We start from the raw sequence: 27,869 nt of genomic DNA, 5'->3' as shown, positions 1-27,869 counted from the left end.
ACACAGCATTGGGGGCTAGTCTGAGCCATCCTGGTCCCTTCCCATTGCTCCACCCTCATCCTGGTTTCTCAGCAGTAATTCTGGCCTGATGACAACCCTCGCCTGGGAAATAATTCAGCAGGGGCCAGGGGAGGGGCCCTAGCAGCGTTCACCTCAGTTTGGGTCACATCCCCAGCCTGGAACGCCTCTCCCAACAGGTGGTCAAAGCTATTCTGGGGGGTTCTATGAATAGCTCATCACAGGGCCCTGTCCCAAGGACAGATTTAGATTTCTGACAAGGCCGTTCCAGGCTTCTCTTAAAATGGCCAGGAATCTCCCACTGGGGAGGCCAGGGGATCAGGAACTGGGAACTGGACATGTTCTTTCCCCACATTCTCTCCTCCTGGCCCTTCCGGGCTGGGCCCAGGCGGGGCCGAGCTGGGTCGATCAGCCAGGACCCAGGAGACTGAGTCACAGACGGCTACAGCAGTGGCCAATCAGCGTGCCTCCAAATCTCTCATAGCAACTGTTAGGGACCATTCCATAGACGGGGAAACTAAGGAGCAGGAAAGGGAAGAAGGACACCAAGGCTGCCCCTCTCCAGACACCCCAGCCCCCGAGACAGCAGGATGTTGGGGAAGAAAGGGGTCGAGGTTTCCTTCATTTGGGGTTACATCCCGGCTCCACCAGCAACTCCCTGAATCACACTAGGCAGGGAGTGCTCCCTCAGGGCCTCAGTCTCTTCATCTGGGGAACGGGCATGATGACTACACTCCACCCTCTTCGCACGGGAGTTGGGGCAAGTCAGTGCAGTGTGTGGATTTCTTCTGCCTCGGCTCACCTGTCGGCAGGGCCACCGGGCCGCACGTAGGTCAGGACAAGCGGGCGGGACTTGTGCCCATCTTCATGGGCACCTCCTGGACAGAATTTGACAAGAAGCAGGAATCATTCACCCACCCCTTCCGATCCAGAGGCCCCCACACAGCCCCTGAGCAGGCTCCTTCAGCAAAACCTGTTTGAGGACCTTGTCCTTGCTATTCATGGACCCTCTTAGGAGACACCAACAATAACTACTCCCTCCCAAGAGATGGTGCGAGGGATGGGCAACATGACCAAAGTCCTCTCTCTGTCAAATGGCTTGCCTCCCTTCTGTGACCTCACCTTATTTCCCCTTTTCCCTGATCTCTAGGAAGCTCCAAACTTTGTTCTCAATCTCTGTAGCAGCTTTCACCATCATTTTCCAGTACAACTGTCTCCTCTCACTCTCCTCAGCCAAGCATACTTCATTGCTTGGCAAATTTTTCCATTGAATACTTACCTTAACGGTCCTGTGTTCCTTAAAGTCAGAACTGAGACATACATAAATTACATTCAAAGCAAAACAGTGCACACATGGAATTAGTATTAGCCTCTTTCTTGCTGCCCCAATACCAAGGGCAATTCTTTCACTGACCTCTAAGGACAAAGCCAAAGCTATTGCCCTCCTTGTAGAGGGAGACGTCCACTGTCTTTGAAATGATCCTTGGGTTATTCTCAGGAGCTGGGGAGAAATGGAGGACTCCTTTGAGTCCCTCACTTGCATCTTCAGGCCAGCAGACGTGCCCAAAGCTCATTCCAGGAGGACTGGGTGATCAGTCACAGAGATTACAGAGAGGGTAAACCCTTGCCCATTTTACAGGTCGAATAAGTGAGGCTTAGGGGGATCCTCTCCCCTAATCCCACTTAGCCCACCACTGACAGAGAGGAAAGGGCCTGCCCATGCTCACAGAGATGACGGCAGAACTCAGGCTTGAGTCCATGGCTGGTAGGCTCAGGCCAGGGTTGAATTCCAGACAGTTACTCAAACTTCATGACTTTAGACCAGCTTTGAAAATCTCAAGCTAGGTGAAACCCTACACCGCTGCTACTTAGTGCAGGGGAGTGGAGTGTGGGTGTGGTAGGCCAGGGAACAACTTATTCAGCTAATGCTTCCAAAACCTTCCCCGCTAAAGGAAAAGCATCTGGAAACTAAATATGTAAAATGACATTGGCTGTAGAGTCCCACCGCCTCCTAGTGACAGCATACTGCGGTCGTAGGCACACCCCCTAGGTGAGGTATGGATGCTTGTGGCCAGTTTCCAGGTTCCACCCACTCCATCTGGTATGATCCCCACCACCCAGGCCCTGGTGGGGAGGTAGCCATGTCCACCCGCGACCGAGGCAGTGGAGAAAGTTCCCCGTCCAAGGGCACCCACCAGGCGGGGGCAGCTCATACTCCACCTCCAGCACCACGCGCTCGCCCACATTCTTGAGCAGGGTGATGATCTCATCGTGGCGGAGCCTGGTCAGGTGGATCCCATTCACAGACCGAATATAGTCACCAACGTTCAGCAGATCACTCCTGGAGCAGGAAGGCCAGGGCACGCATGGTAATAGGTGCTGGCCCATGCAGTCCTGGCATTCACACCCACCCTCCTCTGGAATCTTTATGATCACTGGATCATCATTTCACAAACGGGGAAGCTGAGGCTCAGAGAGGTCAGACACTTGTCCAAGGTCACATAGCGAGTAAAAGAGTGCAGAGCCTGATGCCCAGGTCCCAGGCTTTCCCTCTACACTGGTCTGCCTGCTTTTCCTTGTGCAGGGGTGTCTCAGAAGAGCCTGCAGAGTGGCCAGATCATCACATCCTTTGCTATTCCCTAACGCTCCTCCTGGCTTTTCGCCACCAACCTTCCTTCTGTTCAATTGGACATTTATCTGTACCTGTCTTGTGCGAGGCCCAGGGATGCAGTGACTGAGAGGCTAACTCCCAGGCCTCCTGGTCCAAGGGAGCCACAGGGGCAAATGATAGGAGAAATCAGGACAATGTGTGCAGAAATGTGCATGTGGGGCTTTAGGAACAGAGCAGCGCAGCTGCCTTGGCCTGGGGTCAGGGAGGGCTTCCTGGAAGCAGTGACCTCTGTGCTGAGTATGGAGGGGTAAAGAGGAGTGTGCCAGAAGGATGCTGTGGGGAACAGGCTTTTGGACATAGAAGACTGCATATGCAAGGGCCTGGAGGGCAGATATGGCCTGGCGACTGTGGGGTGCTATGGCCAAGCCCCTGGTGTAAAAGAAAAGAGAAGCCAGGGTCTAGAATTACAGCCTCCATTGGAGGCCTTCCCTCTGCAGACACCAAGCTGATGGGTGCTCCTGGAAATAGCTGCTTGATTGCTTTGCCTAAGGCCCTCAGTACATTTTCCACTGACCCTGGGCTCCCATCATTGCCTCTGCACCCACCTCCCGCTGCCATGCCAAGCCCACTTCTCACCTGGCCGCAAGTCCCCCAGGTCTCAAGTTGGAGACCCTGGGCTTTCCATCCTTGTCGGTGCCACCTGAGATAGTCAGGCCCAGCGTGCTGCCTTCCTTCTTGATCAACTCCACCACAGTAATCCCTTGGAACTCCTCTGCCGACAGATGGGGATGGGGGCTTGAGCGGGCAGCTGGGGCTACCCCAGGCCCCCAGGTCCAAGACAAGTGAGGCAAGCACCTGGTTAGTAGGGCACTCTGCTGCAGAGACCTGGGTGATGATCATCTCCTTTTTACAGAGGAGAATCAGACAGGTTAACTGGCTGGTCTAAGGTCACAGAGCAAGTTAGTGGCAAAGCTGTTGCCGTCTGACCCCCACCTAGGGCTCTCTGTGCCTTCAGGGCAGAAAAAGAGGGAATGAGGGAAGCCTCATTACCTGGAATGCTCTGTCTGCGACATGCCAGGGAAACGTCAGCCCCTCCTGTGTCCTTGCCTCCTTTGGAATAGGGCCCATCGTCTGCAGGGGAGAAAGAGGGAAAGGACCGAGTTCCACTTTCATTTCCATTCCTGCAGACCTCCTCTGCTTTGGTTATTTTCCACTCCGTGGACGTGGCCTGTGAGATGGGTTCCCTCCTGCCACCAGCTCCACCGATTCTCTGCTGTAGAATCCTCACGGCTTCTCCTCCCAAAGAAAGCCTGGCCCCTGCTCTTGGGGCTGAATAACATTCTCTGAGCACTACACTACACATTGGGAGCTTCACAGCCATTCTGTGGTTCACTGTCTCAACAACCCTGTGAATGGTGTTACCATGGATCAGATTATTCCACTGTACAGATAAGGAAGCTGAGGCTCAGAGAAGGCCAACTCATGCCCATTGTCACACAGCTGGAGAGTTGTGCAATCTGCATTAGAATCCAGTTCTGCTGACTCTACTACCCAGGGCTGTGCTTACATACCTGCTGGGATGGGGAGCTCTCTCTCTCACATGCAGGCACCGCAGCTGATGTGAGACAGCTCTGACAGAGAGGAAACTCAATCTTGGGTGGACCTGATTAATGCTTCCGCATGAGGACCGCACTTTAGAGTTTACGAATTACATTCTCAGGTGTTCTAGGCAGCCTAAGTCTGTCCTCCTTCACTCTAATTCGAGAAAGTGCTCCCTCGTGTTTCTTCAAATATTGTTTCCATCAGCTCTCTCTCTTTTGAAAAGCTTAATAGATGTACTTCAGGACTTCCCATTTTATTCTCCATGACCCACATCCACCCTTCTCTCATACTTTCCATGTCTTCTTTATCTCTCTAAGATACATCTAATCTGCAATGAAATCTGTCTTTTTTGCTTCTTTTAAGTTAGTAGAAAATCTTTCATACATTTCAAACATAAAGAAGGTAGGACAGTATGATGTGGAGATTCTCAAAATGTGGTCCCCAGGTCCACGGCACCAGGGAACTTGTCAGAAATGTAAATTCTTGGCTGGCCACAGTGGCTCATGCCTGTAATCTCAACACTTTGGGAGGCTGAGGCAGGTGGATCACTTGAACCCAGGGGTTCAAGACCAGCCTTGGCAACATAGTAATACCCCATCTCTACAAAAAATGCAAAAATTGGCCGGGCATGGTGGTGCGTGCCTGCAGACCCAGCTACTTGGGAGGCTGAGGTGGGGGTATCACTTGAGTTTGGGAGGTTGAGACTACAGTGAGCTGTGATTGTGCCACTGCATTCCAGTGACAGAGTGAGACCCTCACTCTGTCTCAAAAAGAGAGAAAGACAGAGACAGAAGAGAAGGAAGGGAAGGGGAGGGAAGAGGGAGGGGAGGGGAGGGGAGGGAGGGGAAGAGAGGGAAGGGAAGGGAGGGAAGGACGGGACGGTGCAAAGGGAAAGGGAAGGGAAGGGAAGGGAAGAGAAGGGAAGAGAAGGGAAGAGAAGGGAAGGCAAGGCATTTCCTTTCCAAGGCATTGCCTTTCCTAGGCATTTAAAGTGTGTTAAAGCTACAGAAATTGGATTGTTTTTCAAATGTCATTTTCTAATTACTTGAAAGGAAAGGAAAGGAAAGGAAAGGAAAGGAAAGGAAAGGAAAGGAAAGGAAAGGAAAGGAAAGGAAAGGGAAGGAAAGAAAGGAAAGGAAGAAGGATAGGAAAGGAAAGAAAGGAAAGGAAGAAGGAAAGGAAAGGAAAGGAAACGAAGAAAGGAAGAAGGAAAGGAAATGAAGAAGGAAAGGAAAGGAAGAAGGAAAGCAAGGGGAGGGGAGGGAGGGGAGGGAAGAGGGAGGGAAGGAGGAAGGAAAGGGAAGTAAGAAAGGAAAATTCTTGGCCCCAACTAGGACCTGAAAAAGCAAACACTCTGGGGGTGGGCTCCAGGAATCTGTAAGTGTGTATATTAGTATATTAGTCTAACTTATATTTTCTCCACTTTTAACATTTAGACTGGGGGACGGTGACTCACATCCATAATCCCAGCACTTTGGTAGGTCGAAGTGGGCGGATTACCTGAGGTCAGGAGTTCGAGACCAACCTGGCCAACATGGCAAAACCCCATCTCTACTGAAATTACAAAAATTAGCGGGGCATGGTGGCGGACGCCTGTAATCCCAGCTACTTGGGAGGCTGAGGCAGGAGAATCACTTGAACCCGGGAGGCGGAGGTTACAGTGAGCTGAGACCGTGCCACATCACTCCAATTTGGGTGACAGAGTGAGATTTCATCTCAAAAAATAAAAAATAAAAATAAATAAAAATTTAAATATAGTAAAATTTACTCTTTGTGGCGAGCATGTTGAGGCACTTTGGAAAATGTCTCCTGACCACCACCACAACCAAGTTTTAGAACATTTCTATTGGCCCCCGAAATTCTCCCTTGATGTTCCACTGTAGTCAGTCCCTGAGCCATCCTTTGTTTCCCACAAGCACTTATCTGTTTTCAGTCTCTATCATTTTGTCTTCTCCAAAATGTCATGTAAATGGAATCACTCAGTACGTATGCTTTTGAGTCTAGTTTCTTAAATTTAGCATAATCATTTGAGATTCAGCCATAGTGTCGTGTGTATCAGAAGTTTGCGTCTTTTTATGGACAACTTGGGTTGCATCGAATGGATGTACCAGTTGTTTAGTTATTGATCTGTTGAAAGACATTGCTGTTGTTTCCAGTTTTTGGTGATTTTGAATAAAGCCTTAATAAACATTTGCATACAGGTTTTCGTTTGAACATAAGCTTCTGTTTCATCCAGGAATGGCATCGCTAGGTGGTATGGCAAGAATATGGTTAAATTTATAAGAAACTGCCAAACTGTTTCAAAGTGGCTGTGCCATTTTGCGCCCTATCAACAATGTAAAAGAGTTTCAATTGCTCTACATCCTCATCAGCACTTGGTAATATCAGTTAGGGTTTAAACAAAAAAATTTAGGCTGGGCACATTGGCTCATACCTGTAACCCCAAAACTTTGGGAGGCCAGGGTAGGAGGATCACTTGAGCCCAGGAATTCAAGACCAGCCTGGGCAACACGGCAAAACCCTGTCTCCCCAGTTAAAAAAAAAAAAAATTAGTCATGCTAATACATGTGCAGAGGTATCTTACTGTGATTTTAATTTGCATTTGTCTAATGACTAATGAGGTTGGGCACTTTTTTTTAACTTGCCATTCATCTATGTCTTCTTTGGGGAAGTGCCAAAGCTTTTGCCCATTTTTAAGTTGGGTTGTTTGTTTCCTTGTTACTGAGTTTTCATGTATTCTGGATACAAATCTTCTGTCAGATGTAATAACGTGTGCTTCGAAAAGCCTTCTGGGTGACTGTGTCACACTAAAGTTTGAAAAACACTTGTATAATGAATTGGATTTACATAATGGGTAGTTTTAACAATCATTAACACTTTGCCATATTTAGTCCATTTATTTTTATCTATGCTGAAATATTTTAGAACAAATCCTGGGCATAATGCAATTTCACCTTTAAATATATCAATACGCATTTCTAAATAGGAATCTATTTCTTATATAACAAAAGTACTATATCCCACCTTACAAAGTAATACCATAATTATTAGTCTAATACTCATTCCAAATTTTAATTCCAACAGTACATTTATGGCTCTTGAAAGCTTTGATGATTTTTCTTATATATTTGTTCCGTTTTATATTTGGTTCTTTTTCTGTTGCTCCTTATGTTTCTAATAATTTTAAATCTTTTGAACATTCATCTATTATTCTATTTTTCCATTATCTCAAACTCTTGGGAGGTATTTCTTCTGCCTGGGTGTCTGATGACTCTCCCTTACAGTAGACTGTTCCCTCGTGTGGTTGGTAATTGTTGGATTGTGAGCTCATCTTTAGTGGGGCTTCAACTGTGGGAATTCTATTCAGCCTGGTTGTAGGGCTCCAGAGTCCAGAGAGAATTTTCCACTCCTTCCCCTGGGGGCTTGCCAAGGTATCATTACCCTGATACCAATGATTATGGGTATTTACAACCCTCATTAGAATTTACAATACCCCCATGATATTCTAAATACCAATCTTGGCTCAAAGATTCCAGAACCATGGTGGTATTAAAAATTCTAACATTCACCAGAAACAAGGGGCACACCTTAGATCACAAATCCTCAAAGGAGACCACTGGAGGCTGAGTTGAGATAGATAAGCTTTTGTTTTAGCTCCCTGATAGATGGGTGAATATTTTCCAAGTCCCCTCTTTTACTGAGGGTAGACCTCTTCAATGGTCCTGGCTTTATGCTGGGGTCTCAGTACCAACTTGGGAAAGTACAAGGTATCTTTTCCTGTAGCTCTGAGCCATTAAAACCCAAGCCTTCAGCTACCAGACCAGAGGCACAAACATCCCCCCCCATTCCTGCTGCTACCCCAGTAGAGAAGCCCCAGCATCACCTGCACTCATCCTGCTCGTTTTCCATTTCTCCTCATTTTTTAAGTGGAAATGCACTGAATTTATAGGCCCATTTGTGGAGAATTGATGTCTTTTTCTTTGGGAGACAATATTGAATCTTCCAGTCAATGATCACAGTATATTCCTCCATTCATTTTTGTCTTTAATTTCTCCGAAGAACACTGTGTACTTGTATGAGAAAAAGTCTTACACCACTTTCATTAAATGTATTCCTAGGCACCTAAAGTGTGTTAAAGCTACGGAAACTAGATTGTTTTTCAAATTTCATTTTCTAATTATTTGTCCCTGGTGTATAAATATACAGTTCATTTTATATTCTGAGCTTAAAAAATGTATTTTTAATTCTCGTGGGTATGTAGTAGGTGTATATATTTATGGGGTAGATGAGATATTTTGATACAGGTATGCACTGCATAATAATCATGTCAAAGTAAATGGGGTATTTATCACCTCAAGCATTTATCCTTTGTGTTACAAACAATCCAATTAAACCCTTTTAGTTATTTTTAAATGTACAATTACATTATTATTGACTATCATCACCCTAGTGTGCTATCAAATACTAGGTCTTATTCATTCTATTTTTTTTGTAAAAATATGGAACACTTCACAAATCTATGTGTCATTCTTGCATAGAGGCCATGCTAATCTTCTCTGTATCATTCCAATTTTAGTATCTGTGCTGCCTAAGCGACCACATATTCTGAACTTTTAAATTCATGTATTAATTCTAAGTTTAGCCATACATTATTTTGGATTTTCTATATACATAATTATATCATCTGTGAAAATGACAGTTTGATTTCTTACTTTCTAAACTTTATGCCTTTCATTTTTCTTATTTGCCCTATTGGACTGGCCAGACTTTCCTTACAAAGTTGATGGGCTGATTACACAGACCATCCTTATCTGTTTGATAGTCTCATTCACTTCATTTCTGATGCCCAAGGTTTTCCTTACTTTCCCGTGACTGCACCTGAGCATTTCAAAGGAGTTGGAAGCTGGAAGGTTGTCTGGTCACCTGCTGGGCCCCAGCCTCCCTGCAGCAACCCTCGTTTTGCACATACCTCATTTTGCGGGGCTCTGTCTGAGTTAAGGGCGGGGTTCAGCCTGATGGGACGTTCTGGTTTCTCCTCTATGTGCTGACAGACAGGGGAAGGAAACTCACAGATCCTGCAGCAGCCATGTCCTGTGCACACCACCACATTATCTCATTCCACCTCATTCAGTTCTCACCGTGGTCTTGGGAGGAGGAGGTAGGTGCTGCGATCACACCCATTTGACAGATGAGGAAACAGGCTCAGAAAAGGGAGGTCTTTGGCCAAAGCAGCGTCTACCAAGAGCTGGAACCAGACCCCAGCCCTGTTTGCGTATTCTACCCTGTGCTCGAGGCCCCATCGACCGGGTTATTTTTTTCACATTCCTCATCTAAGTCTCCTTTCTCAGTACTGGGCTGACACGGGCAAGAGCAGGTGCCAAAAAGAGAAGGGACGCACCATCAAGCTGGTGGGCTCCCTGCGCTGTCTCAGGGCTCAGCCCTCCCAGGCACCTTCTGCTCCTTCCTCAGGCCTCGCCTGAGCCCGCACATGCCCCCGCCTGCCCTTGAAGAAGGGCTCTCCTGCCACCCCAACCTCTGCGGCTCCAGCTTAGCCTAGTGTTAGCAGAAGAGGCTAGGGGGTCAGCCAGGCCTGAGTAGAGATCCTAGCTCTGCCATTCGCCAGCTGTGGGAACTTCGCTCTCCTCCACCTCACACCCATGGAAAGTGAGACCTGACCCAGCGGCCTACGCCCCCTCCCATCCTCAGCGGCAGCCGGAGAAAGGACGGGAGAAGGTTCAGTCTCCGCAGGTGGCAGAGCCACTTCCCCTACTCTGGTGCAGCCAGGTCTTTTTCATGGAGGGTCTGATTAGGGTTCAGCCAGGGTTGGCTGGGTCAGTCAGGGTATGAGTGGCCTGAGTCAAGGTCAGGACTCAGCCTGGGCCAGGGTGGGGGCTCAGCCAGAACCGGGAACAGGGCTCAGTCTACGGGAGGTTTCTCAGCCTCAGCACTATGGGTGTGTTTTTGCCAGATGATTCCTTGCGGTGGGGGCTTCTCTTCTGCATTGCAGGAAGCTGAGCAGCATCCCTGGCCTCTAACCACCAGATAGATGCCAGGAGCATCTGTGACCAACAAAAATGACTCCAAACATTGCCAAATGTTCTCTAGGGGAACCATATCGCCCCCAATTGAGAACCATTGCTCTATAGTCAGGAGGGGACTCAACCTGGGTCAGGGGCGGGGCTCAACCTGAGTTAGGGTAGGGTCTCGACCTGGGTCTGGGGCAGGCTCAGCCTGAATTAAGGGCGGGGCTGAGCCTGAGTTAAGGGCGGGGCTCAGCCGGATTTAAGGGCTGGGCTCAGCCTGAGTTAAGGGCGAGGCTCAGCCTGAGTCAAGGGCGGGCCTCAGCCGGAGTCAGACGCGCGGCTCAACCTGGTTCCTGGCCGGATCCTGCTGAGTTGAGGGCGGGGCTCAGCCTGAGTCAGTGTTGCTCCTCAACTTGGGCCTACGGAAGCCTGAGAGCGTTCCTACCTGGAGCTGTAACCACTGAGAAAGGTCCCAGTCGCCAACTACCGTGCTCCGCCAGACCAGGGCTGGGCTCTCTTTGCTTGTCAGCAGCTAATAACAAATCAAATAGCAGTTAAGCCAGGAATCATTTCAAGGTCCCCTGGGGTTGGGTCCTCAGCAGCTCCGCTCATCCCCCTTCCACCTATAGTTCACATCAGCCGCCACGAATTCAGGCAACACCCCATTAAGTATAATGCCTCCCATTACGGTTTCCTAATACGCACTTCATTTAGATTCAACAAGATGTTTCTGAGCTAATAAAATCAAAAAGACTGGGTTCTATCAACTGTGTGACAGTGAATGTCTCTGGTATTTCATGAGGGCAATTCTGGAATTAAAATATGTCTTATCCTGTGCAGATGAGATTCTGTCCCTGGAAAATCCCTCTCTCTCTCCAGCTGTCTTGGGAAGACCAGAGATAAGCTTGCTAGCTCCAGGTTTATGAATCCTAAGAGGAAAGTAGGGGAGAGAGAAGGATTATCTCTTAAGGAAAGGATAAGGAAGCCAAAGTCCAAGTTCACCAAATTCAGAGCAGTGGAATCCCAGAGTGGATGTGGAGCTGTGAGCTCTAATTGTAAAAACAAGTCGGAAATTCAGATGGAGGAACAATGGCACCCCCAAAAGCTGGATGCTGAAGCACAGGGTGCCCAATGTTGGTTGGCGAAGGAGAGGACTCATGCCCTGGGTCTCTGTGGTGCCCTCCAAGTTTGTCTCTGACACTGCCTCTCTTCCCCTTTCCTCAGCCCAATATTCAGATTTTGCTCCAGTGCACTACCAGGTGCCAAACTGGATTACAATGATACCTTAGGGACAGCAGAGGTGCAAGAGTCTGCTGGTCTCGACACTGAGTGGCCGCAACCCCCTTCCTGCTACAATTTTTGGCTGGTTTGGGGTTCAGGCTGTGAGCCATCTCTTTTCCCAGCTGTCAGAGACTTGACTGTGTGCTGCAAAACAAATCATACTACTGTGTGCAAAGAGTCAGTGGGCAGCAGGCGAGGCGAGAGACTTCCCTAGGGAATGCATGTGCATCTCAGGGTGTGCCCTTGGTGGCCTCTTGTGGAAGTCAAGAAGTCATTCTTGATAGGTGAGTTGCCAGATAAGAGGCTTCTGAACAGCCAAGATCCCCTGGCATAATCAGAAAGGTGCCCAGAAGGAATGCTGCAGTGATTGCTGATGCCTGTTCAGAGGGGACACAGGGCTTCCCTTTCACGAACATCCTCAGATGGTGGGGAACTGAGGCAGCATCCAAACCAAGAATCAACATAGGGTTAGAATTACCAATTGGCTGCATGACTCGAGCCTCCATTTCCCCCTCTGTAAAATGGGGGTGTCTCTCCCATGGCTGACTCCAGCTGGCCAGAGCTTGAGAAGTTGATTTCTTTATTTATAGAAAACCCCTTGGGGGTTCAGACCCTAGACCCCCTCCTCAGAGAACATGCTTGCTCTCTCCCACTCTCTCTTTTTTGTTCCAGGACCTGGTAATTATATGCTTAGAGATGAAGGCTTTTCAAAAACATCTTTCCCACCAATTTTCAGCTGGAAACGTGCATAAAAAACAGAGATATTTTTATCCATGTTTTTTTTTCCCCAGTCTCCTCCTTCCAGCAATGGGCAATTATGAGCTTTTTGCCTTCAGTCAATCGTCCTGTAGGAACTCGCTTCGGAGGAAAATTCATTTCCGCAGTGGTGCCAGCCAGTCCCAGTGAATGTGGGGTGTGCAAGTCAGGGGAGGAGGAACAGAGGGAGAAACGTGCTTGGAGCTCAGACCCGTACACCTGGTACTCAGGCCCACGCTGCAGCCAGGGTGGGTGGGTGGGTGGGCTTCTTTTTTATTTTATTTCTCTTGAAATCATGGCTAATTTGCCTTCATTATCTCCCTCTCTCTGGGGCCGCAGGGGACTATTGAGCTTTGACAAAGGAAAAAGGAAGTCAACTCCTTGCCAGGCTGCCTTCGCCAGGGTCCTGCCTAAGTGGGGTGGCTGGAAAGAAGCGCGGGGGAGTGGGCGGGACTATAAAGTCAGCCGGCTTTGACTGCTGCCCTGTTCTGTGAGCCTCCTGGAGGGAGGACACAGCACCTGAAAAGGGACCACTGAGAAAACAGAGGCCCAGAGGCTCCACTTGGGGCAAACAGGGCATGATCTGCAGGGACAGTGGGCTGTCAGCCAGGACCACGTCAGCGCACTGGGACCCTGGGGGCCGAAGAGGACATGGGCGCTAAGCACTCCACCAAGTGACGGTCCAGCCTCGCCCCACTGTGGAAGGGATTGTTGATATGGTGGGAAGGGAGGCATGGGCTTTGGAGTCAGTCCAACTTGGGACTCTGATTCTAAATCGGCTGCCAACTGGCTAACGGATCTGGGACAAGTCACTTCTCTCAGAGCCTCAGACTTCTCCTCTGCAAAACGGGGGTACTGGTGCCCACCCATGGGTTGCTGGGAGGAACTGTGCACAGAAACCATAAAACATGGCAGTTCCCTTCCTGCCTGCTTCCTTCACCTTGTTGAAAGGTTTTCCTAGATCAATCATGATGACAGCTCCTAGTGATTAAGTGCCGGTTTCTGTGCTTCCTAAGCATGATCTCATTTAATCCTCACCACCTTTGAGGTGGTGTAATCATGATTCTCATTTTACAGATGAGGAAACTGAGGCACAGAGAGGTTAAGTGATATCCCATGATAAAGGGCAGGGCCAGGGTTTGAAGTCAGGCCTACTGAGGCACAGAGAGGTCAAGGGAACTGCTCAGGGGCACAGAGCTTCTAAGTGGCAGAGCCAGGATCTGGCTTCCCTTCTGGCTCCCTAAGGGGTCTGGCCCCACCCTCTGGGCGCCTTCCTGCCTACTCCCCCATCCTGCCTACATCCCCTTCCAGGCCTGGAAGGTGCTGTGATGCCTGCAGCCCTAGGGCTGTTCAGCTCCAGGCAGAGCCCCAGCTCCTTTGGGCATTCCTCCCTGCCACTGAGGGCTGGAACAGGCCAAGAGCTCAATGGAGATGCCTCAAAGCCAGTTACAGGCTGACCTCTGAATGACAGTTCCAATCCCCACGGCTGACAAGCCTCCCAGGAAGCCCAGCTTCCATGGGGAGAGCAGCATAGAAAGATCAGATAAGCTCGGCAGAAGCACGTTTTTAAGGGAGACAAAAAGAAATGCATCAATAGATTTAAAAATTTGAAGCCTCATTCATTTGTTGCCAAGGATTGTAAGGAAAAAAACCAGAACTTTAATAAGTAGCACCCAGTGTTGGGCCCTTCCCTGGGCCAGGCCTACTCTAAGCACTTTATGGATGCTAAGTCAGTTAATTGTCCTAAGAACCACAGGAGGGAGGCTCACCGATTGTCCCCAAGTTACAGATAGGGAGCCTGAGGCCCAGAGAAGCCACTGAGTTGGTGAGCTACAGAGGCACCTGGAACCCAGGGCTCCCTGACCTCACAACAGACCATGTCCTGAACCCTCAGCTCTGCTCTTTCCCTCCAAACAGGAGGGCAACAGACTTCAAATGAGAAGCATCAGGGCACTGGGAAGGCAAGAGGTCCGGTACCCCAAGAGCCCCGAGTTAGGGTTCAGGCACTCACAGGCTGGGTGCATCAGGGCTAGCAGGACCCGTGGCATCACCTGGAGAGGCCACCACCCCCACCATCCTCCTCCACACAGGGGACTTCACCTCCTGATGCTCGCCCTGGCCAGCTCCACTCCAGCACACTGTGCATTTTCTCACTTAATCCTCATAACCACACTGCCATTTGGGCACTGTTATTCTCCCCATTTTACAGCTGGGAAAACTGAGGCACGGAGATGCCAAGTGACTTATTCCTGGTTACACAGCCAGAAATGACAAAGCTGAGATTTGACCCTATGGAGTCACCCCACCTTGGCAACTGCACTATAAATGGAGGTGAAACCTTCCTGGCCTGGGCACATCTGTCCTTTCCACCCGAGGCCCACCAGACTCACACCCCCCTAGGGCCTTTGCACCGGCTGTTCCCTCTGCCCACAAAACTCTTCCCCAGACATCCACAAAACTCCCCTCTTAGCTCCTTCAGGAACTTGTAGAAATGTCACCTCCTCAGGGAGGCCTTCCCCATCCTGCTGTTTGAACTTACACATGCACCCTGTACCTCCAACTCCTCTCCGCTCCCTCCCTGCTTCATGTTCCTCTGGGCAATCAACACCATCTAACTATGACTATTTTTACTTGGATGTCAGCTCCAGGGGGCCGGGCTTCTGTCTGTCTGCTCACTGCTGCATGCAGCACAGACAGTATTGTCTGGCATGTAGTACGTGCTCAGCAAATATTTTTTAAATGCAATTCCCATTTACAGATTAAGATAATGAGAATCAAAGAGGTGGAATGAGTTTCTCAAGGTCAGAGACCAGGAAGAGACAGAGTCAGGATGCAAACTCAGGCGAAGGATTGCCCCATGGCCACGGCCCCTGCTGTGGAGTAGGAGGCCAGGCCTGCCCGAGGAGTCTCAGAGCCAAGGGGTAGGCCTGGTGAGGACCCCTCAGAGGACTGGGCAGCCCAGGGCACAGCAGGGGGACCTTCACACATGCACACCCACACCCACTGAGACTTCCCTGCCCCCAGCATGCAGCAAGCGCCTGCTCAGACCTAGCAGGCCCGGAACAAACATGTCTTTGTGGCTGCGGAGTCAGAGCAGGCCTCCTGTCCTTGAGGCAGGAGCGTGAACATGGAGAGGGACTTCCTGCCAAAATCTGTGTTCAGGCCTACTGTGTGCCCCAGCCCTAGCCAACTGAGTTAGGTCACGATCCCTTCCTGCCAGAGCTCTGGGGTTAGCGAAAGGAAAACAAGAGTGAGACTGGACATGCCCAGGGTGTGGGGCCTGAGAAGGGACCCACCCAGAGTCCATCAGGAGCAGAGAAAGGGCACAGGGCTGCCTGGTCCACAGAGCCCAGCTCCAATCCTGGTGCTCACTGAGGCACACTGCCAGTGGGCTGACTTCTCAGGGCTGCAGTCTTCTCTGCCAAATGTGGAGGTGTATGGAGTGGCCACCTGTTGGCTGCCTTCACCAGCTCCAGGGGAGGCCACATGACCAGGCCTGGCCAATCAGAGGCTCAGTGATCCGTCAGAGGTGGGCATGTGATACAAGTTGGACCAATGAGAGTTGTTTCTGGGGCATTTGCTGGAACTACTGGAAATAGGCTCTCTTTCCTTAGGGATGGCTGAGCTGGTTGACCTTAAGTTTGAAGGTGCCAAGAACCCTCAAGGAAAGGAAACAGTCTGCCTGGAAATGAAGCTCACTAAAGTGAAGCAGAGCAAGCTACGAAGAGACCCAGAGTCCTAATGATATTAATTCAGCATCTGGATCCCACTGTGCCTGAAGCTCCATCTTCACACTTTTTGAAGGAAGAGCCTTGGTGCTGATGCAAACTGAAGCAAGTGTGATCGTGAGGTTCTGTGATCTGGGGAGGAGACCTAGGATGGGGGCCACAGTGGTGAGGGTAAAGGTCAAGTAAGTCATCAGAGAGAGAAAATGTCAGAGAGATCACAAAGGGCCTTGAATGCCAGGCTCAGGAGCTGAGCAGATTTGAGTTTTGGCAAGCTTCCTCCCATGGCAGCAAAGGGGTGGAGGCCAGGAGGCCAGGGAGGAGACTAGGCAAAGGCCCAGGTAGTTGATGCTGAGCCTGGGCCAAGGTGGAGGTCATAGGCTCATAAGGAGGGGGAGACACCTCCCTGGCGGTGCCCCAGGTAAGGTCTCCAGGGCACTGCTGCCTTTGTGGCCCTGACCACAGCAGACCAAGGTGACCCCACTCACCTGGGACTTGGGTTGAAAGAACAGATGTGCCCAGGCCAAGAAGGCAGAGCCTCTGTTTACAGTGCAGTTGTCAAGGAGGGGTGGGCCCATCGGGTCAAATCCCAGCTTTGTCACTTCTGGCTATACAACCTTGAACAAGTCACTTAGCATCTCTCTGCCTCAGTTTTCCCAACTGTAAAATGGGGAGAATAACAGTACCCAAGTCGCAGTGTGGTTATGAGGATTAAATGAGAAAATGTACAGAAAGCTTAGAAAAGAGCCTAGCCCAGAGGAAGCTCTCGACAACAGCCAGCTATTATGATTATTAGTGTTGTTTTTTCTGGGTCGCTAATGCTAGGTCCAGAGGTGACCTGGCTCTGCTCCTTGCCATGGGAAGGGAGGTGGGAATCCAAGTCCACTGGGCCCTCAGAAGCAGGGTTGGGGGCCCTACTGTAAGTCATCTGGATGTCAATCCCAGCTCGGCCGCTGCCCTCCCTGAGCCTTGGTTTCCTCCTCTATCCACTGGGACCACAGTCCCTGCCCTTGGAGCTGTTGTGCAAAGATATGTTAAGAACGTGGGAAGAAACCAGTGAGGCAACCCCAGGGCAGTGAATGCAGTACGTTCTGGTCCGGGCCGCAAGCCTCCTCTTTGGGGGAATAAGGTGAGCCCAGGCTGAGGCTGGAGAGACAGATGGAAAAATCATGCCTGCCCCTCTCTGGGTCCCAGCCCCAGCACACCCAGGAATGTGGCAGCTGTAATCCCCCATCCCACACATTCCCAGAGTCCCAGGGTCTCACCAGCCAGACCCCCAAGCCAGAGTTTCTTCTGCTGAGGTCCAGCCTCCTGCCCACCTGTGCTGGCACAGGAACTCCTCACCAACACCTTGCCTGTGGGCCTTGGGCTCTCACCCCTCTGAGTCGGACACTCACTCCCACCAGGCAGCTGTGCAGATCCTGAGATTGGGCAAAAGGCTTTGCTCACACCCGGATGGGACCAGCCTTCCTCCTACAGGGCTGAGCGCTGCCCCCGGAACCACGAGACCCGCCTGTTCTGCCTGCCTGTGCCGGACAGCCCTGGGGGAGGCTGAGCTATCCTGCTGCAGGACAGTGGCCAGGGTCAGACAGACAGCCCTAGCAAGTGTCCTGCCCCACCCTCCCCAAGCCCTGGGTTTCCAGGGAGTGGCAGTCCCGGGTCTCAGCCATCCAGTCCCCTCTCTCTGGGCAGCAGCTCCAGAGGGACCTATGTGTTCAGCCCCATCACTCTGCCCACAGACCCCCCATTACATACCCGCCTCTCCAGGGGTCTCCCGGCTGAGCCCACACAGCATGTTCGCTATTGTCTCCCCTGCTGCCCACCAACTCCCTCGGGAGCCACGCTGCTCGGCCCTCCCTTCCCTCCCCAGGGAGGGGCTGTGGGAGGGAAGCTCACAGCTCCCACTGGCTGGGCACCGAGTCCACCCACTGCAGCGGGCGGCTCTCTGCTTAAAGGGGACATGGCTGTTGTCAAGGCTGGCTCCAGGACAGGGTCCAACACGCCCCACCCCTGCAGCCTGGGTCTGGACAGGGCGTCTTTGAAGGTGGCATGCCTGGGGCTTCCTCCAGGCCTCTCAGACAGAGAGAGAGCCTGCTCCTAACTTGCCCGGGACTTTGGCAAATGACTGCCCCCCAGGCATCAGTTTTTTCATCTGGAGACAGGGAACAGTGCTTTTCAAACTTTTTTTTCTTTTTTTCTACGTAGCAGATTCCAAGGGAATTTGCACAGAACCCCCAGACATAAGCTAGATGAAGCACAGACTCTTTGCATGAACAATGCCAGGGCGTCTCTGCAGTTCTCAGCTTAGAAACCCTTGAGCTCAGAGACCCTCCAGGGCCCTCTCACCAATGTTCCAACTACCTCTCCTAGGTCTCAGTTTTCTCTTAGGTAAGATGAACCCAGTAGCCTGCCACATGGAGTGGCCACCCAGCTTTTTGTGAAGACCAAGTGAGTTGGGTGGAGGATCTGCCCGCCTCTGGGCTTGATAGGCAGGGCCAGCTGGTCACAGGCTCTAGCCACACCTGGCAGGCTCTGCCCCCTCCCAGACTCAGCTGGGCCTTAGCCTTGCACACTCCTGGGATTCCTCCACGTTGGTTCAGGACTGACCAGGCTGATCCTAATGGACACCTGAGGCTCCTCCTCTACCTGTCTGTGAGAAGGGGTGGCAGGCTGCACCCAATTTCCCCTGCTCTCCATCCCACCAGTGTATGCTGGCACCAACTGAGGGTCAGGCACCAAGAAGGGTGGGGTGATGGTGACACAGGGCACTGAATGGTGGGTGTCAACAACCTGTACAACTGCACAGTGCATTTGGCAAGGCAGAACCAGACAGACAAGGCCTGGCTCCCATGGAGTTCCTGGCCACATGGGAACACAGGAGCCTCATATTTCTTCCATGTGTCCTGCAGCTAGTGGGAGAGGGCTGCCCGGTAGTTAGGGACCCGAGGCTTCTTGTGGGCTCCCTCCAGAACAGTGATCCAGCATGGAATTTAGCCACAATTCCTGGGCCACCCCACACTGGCTCCTGCCAGTCCAACACTAGTGGCACCTTTAGAATAATCCAGGTTCTAAATCCGGGGCGGGGCTACTTGTGCCTTTGTATCTGCAAACTCAAGACCCTACCCTGTCGCCCACTTCCCATGATGCCTTCTTCTTTGGGCAACTTGAGATCTGTTTCTAGGGGAAGGGTCCAGGCGCCAGGCAAGTTTCCCTTGACCAGCAGTGATGCCAAGGTCTCCGCCACAGTGGGGGTAGTGAGGGTCAGGTTGCAGAGGGAAGACCTGAATTTAGTGGACATTTGCTGAATGACTCAAATCATGCAGGGAAGGGGGTACACACACTCAATGTGACCACCGGTACCCTGGCAGTGGTCAGAGAGAGGCTCGCCATGAAGACCCTGACCTTCACCAGGGCACAGAGGCCACTTTGGAGCAGTCTTAGCTTCAACCAGGCAGGAAGGGATGCATGTGAACTGCTCTAACAGACCCTCACCCCACTGGCCTCCATTCCCTCCATCTATAGCCTCTTCAGTCAGGGAGGACAGGCACGTGGCACCCAGGCCATTGCAGTTAGATCTGCCCCTTCTTTCTCCCTCTTTCTCTCTCTCTCTCTTTGTCTCTCTCTCTCTCTTTTTTTATTTTTCGAGACAGCATCTCACTCTGTCACCTGGGCTGGAGTGCAGTGGTACAATTTCCACTTACTGCAACACACTGGCTGGGCTCAGATGATCCTGCCACTTCAGCCTCCCTGGTAGCTGGGACTACAGGCAGATGCCATCATGCCTGGCTTACTTTTACATTTTTTGTAGTGATGAGGTTTTCGCCATGTTGCCCAGGCTGGTCTCAAACTCCTGTATTTGCTCCTTCTTAAAAAAAAAAAAAAGAAAATTTGCTCCCCACACAGATGCATTTAAATGAGTGATTAAGATTGGTGATTGGAAGCCTTGCCACGTTTCTCTGCTCCTTCTCTTAAAAAAAAAGTTGCTCTCCATACAGATGCATTTAAATGAGTGATTAAGATTGGCAATTGGAAGCCTTGCCAAGTTTCTGTCTCTCTCACTGCTCCTTTGGAGTTTACTTTTGTGGACCCCCAAGCTCCTGGAAAGGTCATGCCGTGGATTATGGGAGAGCTTCTGTGTGGCGTTTCTATGAGTGCCTGCCATGCTATGCACTGTAGGACCAAGACAAGGAGGCAGATGGGAAACAGCATCTCCCCTTTGCCCTCTGTCCTCGACGACCTACTGAGCACGTTTTCATGTGATTTTATCCAAATGCATGTTCAGAAGCAATTATTGGTCCATTTTGGAATAAGACAGAATTTAAATAAATAACTTGGCACAGAGAGGTTAAGCAACTTGCCCAAGGTCACCCAGCTGGTAAGGATGGAGCCAAGTTTCACACTCAGGAGGCCTGGCCCCCGCACTGCTATTCTTAATGGCACTGCTATGGGTCTCAGGATTTCAGGGATTTGTAAAAGCATCTGGGAGTGCAGAGGAAGAGGAATTAGCTCTGTCTGAGAGTCCACTGAGAAGGGTTTTCTTGAACTGACTTTGAAGGATGGGAAGGAGTTTGTCGACGAAGGAAAAAGCCATTGCATGTGTGTGAATCCATGGCCGAAATCCCACATGACTAAGTGAGGAGACAAAGAAGGAAACAGAGATACAGCCAGGCCAGGGGTGGTCTCGCTCCTCCAAGTGCGGTCTGAGGACCAGCAGCATCTGCATCACCCGGAGCTTGTCAGATACACAGATACTCAGGCCCCACCCAGGCCTGCCAAATCAAAAGCTGCATATTAAGAGGGTCCTCAGGTGATGCATATGAAGTTTGAGAAGCGCTGTATTAAGGAGTTTGTCTTTCATCCTGCAGGAAATGGAGAGCTAAGGATGGCTGTAGTGAGCGGGGCGAGACAGCTTTGCAAGAATCTCATACATGGAGTGCAGGCTGAGAGTAGGTGAGAGAAGGATTTCCGTCTGGGAGGCGGCCTAGGAATGAGCAGCAAGGGCTCCTTCTAGGACATGAGAGGAGGCAAAGCTGCTGCTTGATCACCCTCCAAAGACAATCCTTCTTGTCCAGTGCTGCCAACTTCAGGGAAGCAGAGGAAAAGGGGAACAGATTGCCTGGGCATGCAAGGTGGCTGGAAGCCAGGCCTGCCAAGCACCCAGGCCACCAGGGGCTCCTGAGGACAGCATCTGACTGCTTCATGTTTCAAATGCTGTGGGTGACATGTGAGGGGGACTGAGCAGCCCAGGGGAGATGGCAGGGCCACTGAGCTGGCAGGTGGCCCCTCTTTGGTCAGGAGGGGCCTGACACGTCCATGTCCCCAGGTTTGTGAGACAATTGGAAGATGGATTCCTGTGTGATCGGGGCACTTGTCCAGACCTCTCTGGACCTCAGCTTTCTTGGCTGTAGAATGAGAATAATAAAAACACCCACCCGCTAGGGTTGGGAAGACCACGTATTAATGAAACAGGAAGCGTTCATCTACTCACTTGCCTGCCAAGAGTCTCAAACTAACGCCGCCAAACAGGCCAGAAACAGAATTTCAAGGGAGCTGAGCACACAAGTCAGACATGCCCAGGTTCGAATCCCAGCTCCACCACCCACAAGCTGTGTGACCCTGGGCAAGTCACATCTGTCTGAGATTCACTTTGCCCCTTGTGAGGAATGAGGGTCAGAGAGCTTGGCAGAGTTTTGCAAACTCACGGCCACCATATGCTCTTCCCAGCGGAGGCCCAGGCCTGCAGGGCCCTCACATTGTCTCTCAGTGGGGCACCACTGGCACTAGAGTTGGGGCATTCTGCTGCGTGGGGCTGCCTCTCACCCTGCGGGTTCCTAGCATCCCTAGCCCCTCCCACCCAGAGGCTAGCGGCCACTGTGGTTGAGAACCAAGCCCATGCTGCACAGATGGGAAAACTGAGACCCAGAGAGGGCCTTGTCAGGGGTGCCCCACCAGCACAGCGAGAGCCTGGACCCAGGCCTCTGTCCTTCATCTCAGACTCCAGGGCTGAGTCCGTCATAACACAGGCGAGCCTTGTCCTGAGCCCACCAGGGGCCCTGAGTGACAGCCGGAAATGAAGTCTGGGAGGCAGCGATGACAATTCAAGGACAAGAGAGATAAATCTTTATTGCTGTGGGCTGTCAGTTGCTTCTTCCTCCGACCCTCCTCCCTCCACCCGAGGGGCCAGGCCAGGACAATTGCTCCCTCCCTGCCTGGTCCTCTCAGAACCTGCTTCTTGTTGTTAAACATTTCAGCCAGGTAGATATTATTGTACCCATTTTATAGATGGGGAAACTGAGGCTCAGTCTGGGATTCCACGAGCCACAGGAGAGAGGCACTAGGTGACCCCCTCTTAGGGAGTGCTGTTTGGTCTTGTCCCCACGCTGTCTAAGGTATCCCACATCTCCCCAGCCCTCATGGCCCCTCACCTGACTTCAGGGAAGGCTGGAAGGAGCTTCAGGGGTAGTGTCACCCAGTGGGCTGCCTGAAGCTGTGGGCCTCAGACCCACAGAGCCTGCCAGCCTACAGGAAAACACGCAAGGCCACAGGCCAAGGAGGCTCTGACAGCCGCAAGAGCAAAGCATGGCAGCCGTGTGGACAGACCCAGGAGAGGGGGTTTCCAGAATGTTGAGAAGAGCCACTGTCAACATAATTGGAACAGAGACTCCATGCACCAGGCCTTGTGACCAGCATTTTGCACACATTTTCTCATTTCATCCCAGGAATATCTCCACTTCAGAGATGAGGAACCCAGGGCCCGGAAAGGTGAAGTCACTTGCCCTTAGGCAAAATATCAGGGGGAGCCAGGGTTTGAACCGAGGCCTGCCTGATGGCAACCCCACCTAGTGGCCCCGAGAAATACATACACCGAACCACTCTCCACAGCCCAGGCATGTGAACAGAGTCAGGAAGCCCAACGCAGCCAGCCAGATACAAACACATGTTCAGAGGAGCTGGGAACCCCTGACTGGGCAGGGTCAAGTCACCAGCAGGCCAGGGGCCTGGCCACGGATGGGACAGCTCCCAGGGGCTCCCTCTTGGGTTCCATGCTTCCCTTGACACCCACAATAGCTTCCCTCCTGGAGGAGAGGACATGGGAGTACAACTGTACAGTGGGCCTCTCTGAGCCTCAGGTTTCTCCTCTAAAATGTGGATGATGAAGTTGTCTGTACTAACAAGGTCTTTGTTGAGAAGCTCAGTGAATGAGCAAAACACCTAGAAAACTGTAGCATGTGGGCACAGGGAGATGGCCAGCATGATCATGGCCCTGCCGTGTCTCTCTGGTCACTCATTCGCTCAGAGAATATTTACTAAGCACCTACTACCCTCCAGAGGTCAGCTGGGCCAGAGGTTTCAGCAGTGAACAGAGCAAGCAGACCCTCCCTTTTTAGAGCTTCTGGTCTAGGGAGGACCAGAGATCCAGCAAGAAAAACAGACAGACAGAAGGCATTTGAGATGGTCCTGAGAGCTGTGATAGACATAGCGACGATGTTGGCACAGAGAATACAAGGCAGGTGGTCAGGGAGAGCCTCTCAGAGTAGGCAACTTTTAAGTTGAGCCCCAGGTCTCCTTCACCAGCATCTTCACACCCCATAGGGACCTGTGGGTTGGGTAGAGGGAGGGGACTGCTCTGCAGTAACTGCCCGGAGCTGGATGAGAAGGCACAAAGGGAGGAGGAAGTTCCAGGTAGGCCGACCAAGCTTGGGTGCCAGGAGCAGCTGAGGGGCAGGTGCAGCTGAGGCACAGAGACAAGGTCAGCAGGGGCCGGGGAGAGGAGTTGGGATTCTGTTGAGTGTGAGGGGAGGGTTTTTGGCAGGGTCGTGGTGTGACCTAACTTCTGTTTTGCAATGGCAACTACCGGGAGTGGGCTGCAAGGGTCAGGATGGCACAGGGTGAGGGGTCTGGGGGAGGAAATGGGCCAGGCACTTCAGAGGCAGGAGATCTGGAATCCAGGTCCCTTCTGCTCTGAGCCTCATTTCCTCTTCGGGTAAGCATCAAAGCTCCTCTAATGACAGCCAACAGGGCACGTTTGAGGAACTGCCAGGTGGAAGCGGTCAGAAAGCATGGAGTCAGGATGTATCTTGATGCAAAACAGGAAGAAAAAGAAAAATGGGCACCAGCTATAAACTGGTGAGGCACAGAGCGTGGAGGGCAAATGGCCCCAAGTTCATGCAGAGGTGTCCCAACTAACTGTCACCAGAGAAGTGAAAACAGAAACAGCGAGCTCTCACTTGACTCTCCTCAAAATGGCACATGCTAGAAATGCAGACAAAACCAAGTGCTGGTGAACATGTGGGGTGATGGAAATGGAAAGTCACAGCACTGCTGGTGGGGGGCAAACTGAGGCAGCCACAGTGGCAGCACCTGGCAGTGTTAGGAGAAATTCCATGTCTAGCCACCTGTGTCCCAGCATCCTCACTCCTGGAAGTTATTGCAGAGTAATCCTACCCCCTACCCAGGTCCCTAAGGGGCGTGAACTCTTGAGAATGTTGGTAAAGGTGACCTGGGACTCCATCCTAGGGTAGGGGACAGTTAACGTGGTGACTGCACACTGTGGAGTGTGACACAGCAGTTAGAAGTGCAGCCACAGGAATGGCTCTTAGAAAACCTGGTGTCACATTAAAGAAAGAAAGGAGGGGAGAAAGGGAGGCAGGAAAGATGGAAAGGAAGGAAAGAAGAGAGACAGAATGAAGTATCAGTTATGTATTGAAATGTGGTGTCATTATGTATTGAAAGCAGACACATAAAGCACTATCTATGCTGCAAGGGCACACACAGACTGAAATACCTATTTCACCTATTTCAAGTGCAAGTTTAGAGGGAAGTAATTTGGGGTGGCAATAGGGCATGAAGGAGAGGAAATAAGATAATACAGAGCCAGATCCGGCACTGGGATGGCCCAGAACAATGTGTGCTTTGAACTGAGAAATTTAGCTCGACCTTTGGAACTTGGAGTTAAAAAATTAAAAATAAATAGGTGCCTCAGATGGCATGTTAGAAGTTGAAACTCTCTCCTGAGGATGCTGCTGGAAGAGTTTGGAGGGAGAGAGGGATAGGGTCAGCGAAGTGTCTTAGAAAACTGACTTGAATGGGTGCTCAAAATGCTCCTGGGTGAGGGGTTGGGCCTTGCTGTCTGTCCACCCTCCCCATCCTCCTCCCCTCAGGGGCTACTCTGACTGTCCACCTGCCCTCTCTCTGCCTTCCTAACAGAAAGCAAAACACGGAAATAAATGGACAAAGCTATTGGGGCTCAGCTCCAAGAAAAAGCGGCATTAAGCATCTAATCTCAGGATGGCAGTGGCCCCTCCCTGCCCTGTCCTAGAGAAAGTCCCGCACTGGGACTCAAGAGACCCAAGTTCGAAGTCCAGCCACTGCTCACACAGGGCCTACTGTGGGCCAAGAACATTACACATGTTGAAATGTCAGCATCTCTTATAGAAAGAACTACATCCAAAGAGGATCTGCTACAAACCCACCCAGAACAAAGGTGGCCACAGAGTCAGGGATGCTCAGAGGAGGAGTCCAGAAAAGCTACTGGGTGGAGGTGGTGTCTGAGCCAAGCCTTGAGGGACAAAGAAACTCAACACTCAAAGATAAGGTGGGCAGGGACTTCCAGGGAGAGGGCACAGCCTGGGCAGAGGGTGGGAAGTGGGAAGGAAAGGTACCATCAAAAGGGTCCCCAAAGAGCCGGTAGCTGGCTAGGCACCCAGGGCCAGATTCTGCAGACACAGTTCTGAGGAGAAGAGAGGGCACTGAATCAGGGCATTCCTGGCACTGTGACGGGCCATGTGGATGACATTTAGGAAGGAGCAGGCTCTCTGGAGGCCCCTCCGGTGAAGACACAGAGAGCTTATGCAGCTGTACACAGGCCAAGCCGTCAGGAGCAGTGCATGGGCCTCCGCACCCTGGAGTTGATGCAGCGACTCCCCCTTGTGGCTGGTAATCAAGGCATGAGGGTAGTGGATGAGGCTTCGGGAGGGGTGGGCACAGCTGTCATGCTGTGCCGTAACCAGCTTTGGTCTCAGGGTCAGCCTGTGGCTAACACTGTGCCTGGAGTCCCACCACCCACCCATGGATCAAGCATGACCCTCCGTCCATATGCAAATACCCTAGAGAGAAGGAAAGGGCCAGCATTTGCTGAGCGCCTACTGGATACGCAGCACTTTATGTACACTGTCTCATAGAGTCTTTCAAGAGTCCTGTGGGATAGACATTGCTATTCCCATTCTACAGTGCAAAACCGAGGTCAAGAGAGGGGAAGGGGCTTTGTTAAGGCGGCCCAACTAGGATGGGCAGAGGGCCAGACCGTGAGAACCAGGTGCTCCCTCCTCGAGTCCTTTGTACAGACTCTTCCCTTTGCCTGGAATGTTCTTCCTCATTTTCATCCTTAGAGTCCAGTCTAATACCTCCACCCAGAGGCCCACCCTGGCCACGCGGGGTGTGTCTCCTTTACCTCCCTCAGCCGTTCCTCCAATGCCTTTCCTCTCAGCCCTTCCTCCACCTTTTCTTTTCCACTAAATGGGAGATCCACAGCTGTCTTGCTCACTGATTTCAACCCCATGCCCAGGGCAGGGTTGTGCACACAGTAAGTGCTACACAGGTGTTTGCAGAATGAGTGAATGAGAAATATATGATGAATGTACATAATCTCTGAATTGCCATATTGGAAAGAAACCAACAATTCATCCCTTCTAACATGCAGGAATCCTCTCTGCTGTTTAGTACAGCTTGTATACCCCCATAAATGGGAGCTCACCACCTCTGAGCAGCCCACCCTATTCCTGAACAGTTGTAAGGGGTGAGAGTCACTCTGTTATCCCAGCTGTAGCCTGCCTCCCTATGGCTCCCCCTGGTCCCACACCATGGCCTCTGAGCCCTGGCAGGAGAGGCCACATCTCAGTCTGGATGTGGCTTCAGTGGGGACCCAGTGTGTGGCTGAACACGGTGGTGACCATTCACCCCGTTATTCTGGGGCCACCTCCTGGGGGCTCCTCCAACCAGGAAGAACAAGCCATTCTCCCAGATGCCAAAACATCTGACCATGCTGGACAGACATCTTTTATGTCCAAGTGGGGAAACTGAGGCTCAGAGAAAATGGGAACATAAGCCTCTAATAATGACAATCCTGGCTGGCCCCCACCTGGCACCCTACAGATTTCATACTACTTCTCGCCTCTAGGGGCGTTTACTTCAGTCCCATGAGGCTGGGCTCATCAGTCGTTTCATTTTACAGACAAGAAACTGGAGCCCAGAGACAGCTCAGTTCTCCGGCTCCAAAGCCTTAAATCACAGTTCAGTTCACACACATTCTCAAAGGGCTTGGTGGACGTGGTGATTACCAGATTCTGTGTCCTCATGGTAGACTTGAATATTGAAAGAGAATCCTGGAGCTGTGAACCCACGGTGGACCCTCGGGCAGGGTGAGAACATGGGAAGGACCATCCAAGAACCCCAGGCTGCCCAGCTGAGAATATGCCAGAGAGATCGGCAGGGGTGTGGGGGTGGGAGCCCCGCAGGGTTTGGAGGTGGGCCCTGGCAGAGACCATGTGTTTGAGGACAGGGCTTGACCCTGGGATTTCCAGGCCAGTGCCTGCTGCCTGGCAGCTGAGCCCCCTATGCCCCAAACCGACCAGCCCTCTCCATCCTCCCTGCCTCCCATTCCCAGCACCAAGTAGCAGAGCCTATTCCCACCTTTGAGCCTTTTTATCACCATCCTCCAGGAATGCCCTCTTCCTAATCCCTGTCTGCCAGGCCAAGTCCTACAAGCCCTCCAAGATTGCTGCCTCAGGAAGCCCTCCCACTGACTGGGGCCTCATCTAGGGCTCCAAGCCCTCGGCACCTCTCAGTCCCACTGTG

General features: G+C 51.5%; 1 protein-coding gene across 1 annotated transcript in view; it reads right to left on the bottom strand.

The window, feature by feature from the left end:
• Positions 1-4,651, bottom strand: part of GRIP2 (glutamate receptor interacting protein 2) — a 36,280-nt gene extending 31,629 nt beyond the window's left edge. Inside the window, 5 exon segments of the mRNA XM_017896283.1 lie at positions 821-896; positions 1,433-1,519; positions 2,214-2,359; positions 3,266-3,401; positions 3,680-4,651. Of these exon segments, the coding sequence (XP_017751772.1) occupies positions 821-896; positions 1,433-1,519; positions 2,214-2,359; positions 3,266-3,401; positions 3,680-4,010 (776 nt within the window). The 5' untranslated portion in view covers positions 4,011-4,651.
• Positions 4,652-27,869: the final 23,218 nt, after the last annotated feature.

This window comes from Rhinopithecus bieti, unplaced genomic scaffold (assembly GCF_001698545.2).
Source record: "Rhinopithecus bieti isolate Rb0 unplaced genomic scaffold, ASM169854v2 scaffold_26131, whole genome shotgun sequence".
NCBI lineage: Eukaryota > Metazoa > Chordata > Mammalia > Primates > Cercopithecidae > Rhinopithecus > Rhinopithecus bieti.
The sequence above is the reverse complement of the archived record's forward strand: the minus strand, read 5'-3'. Positions and strand labels throughout refer to the sequence as shown.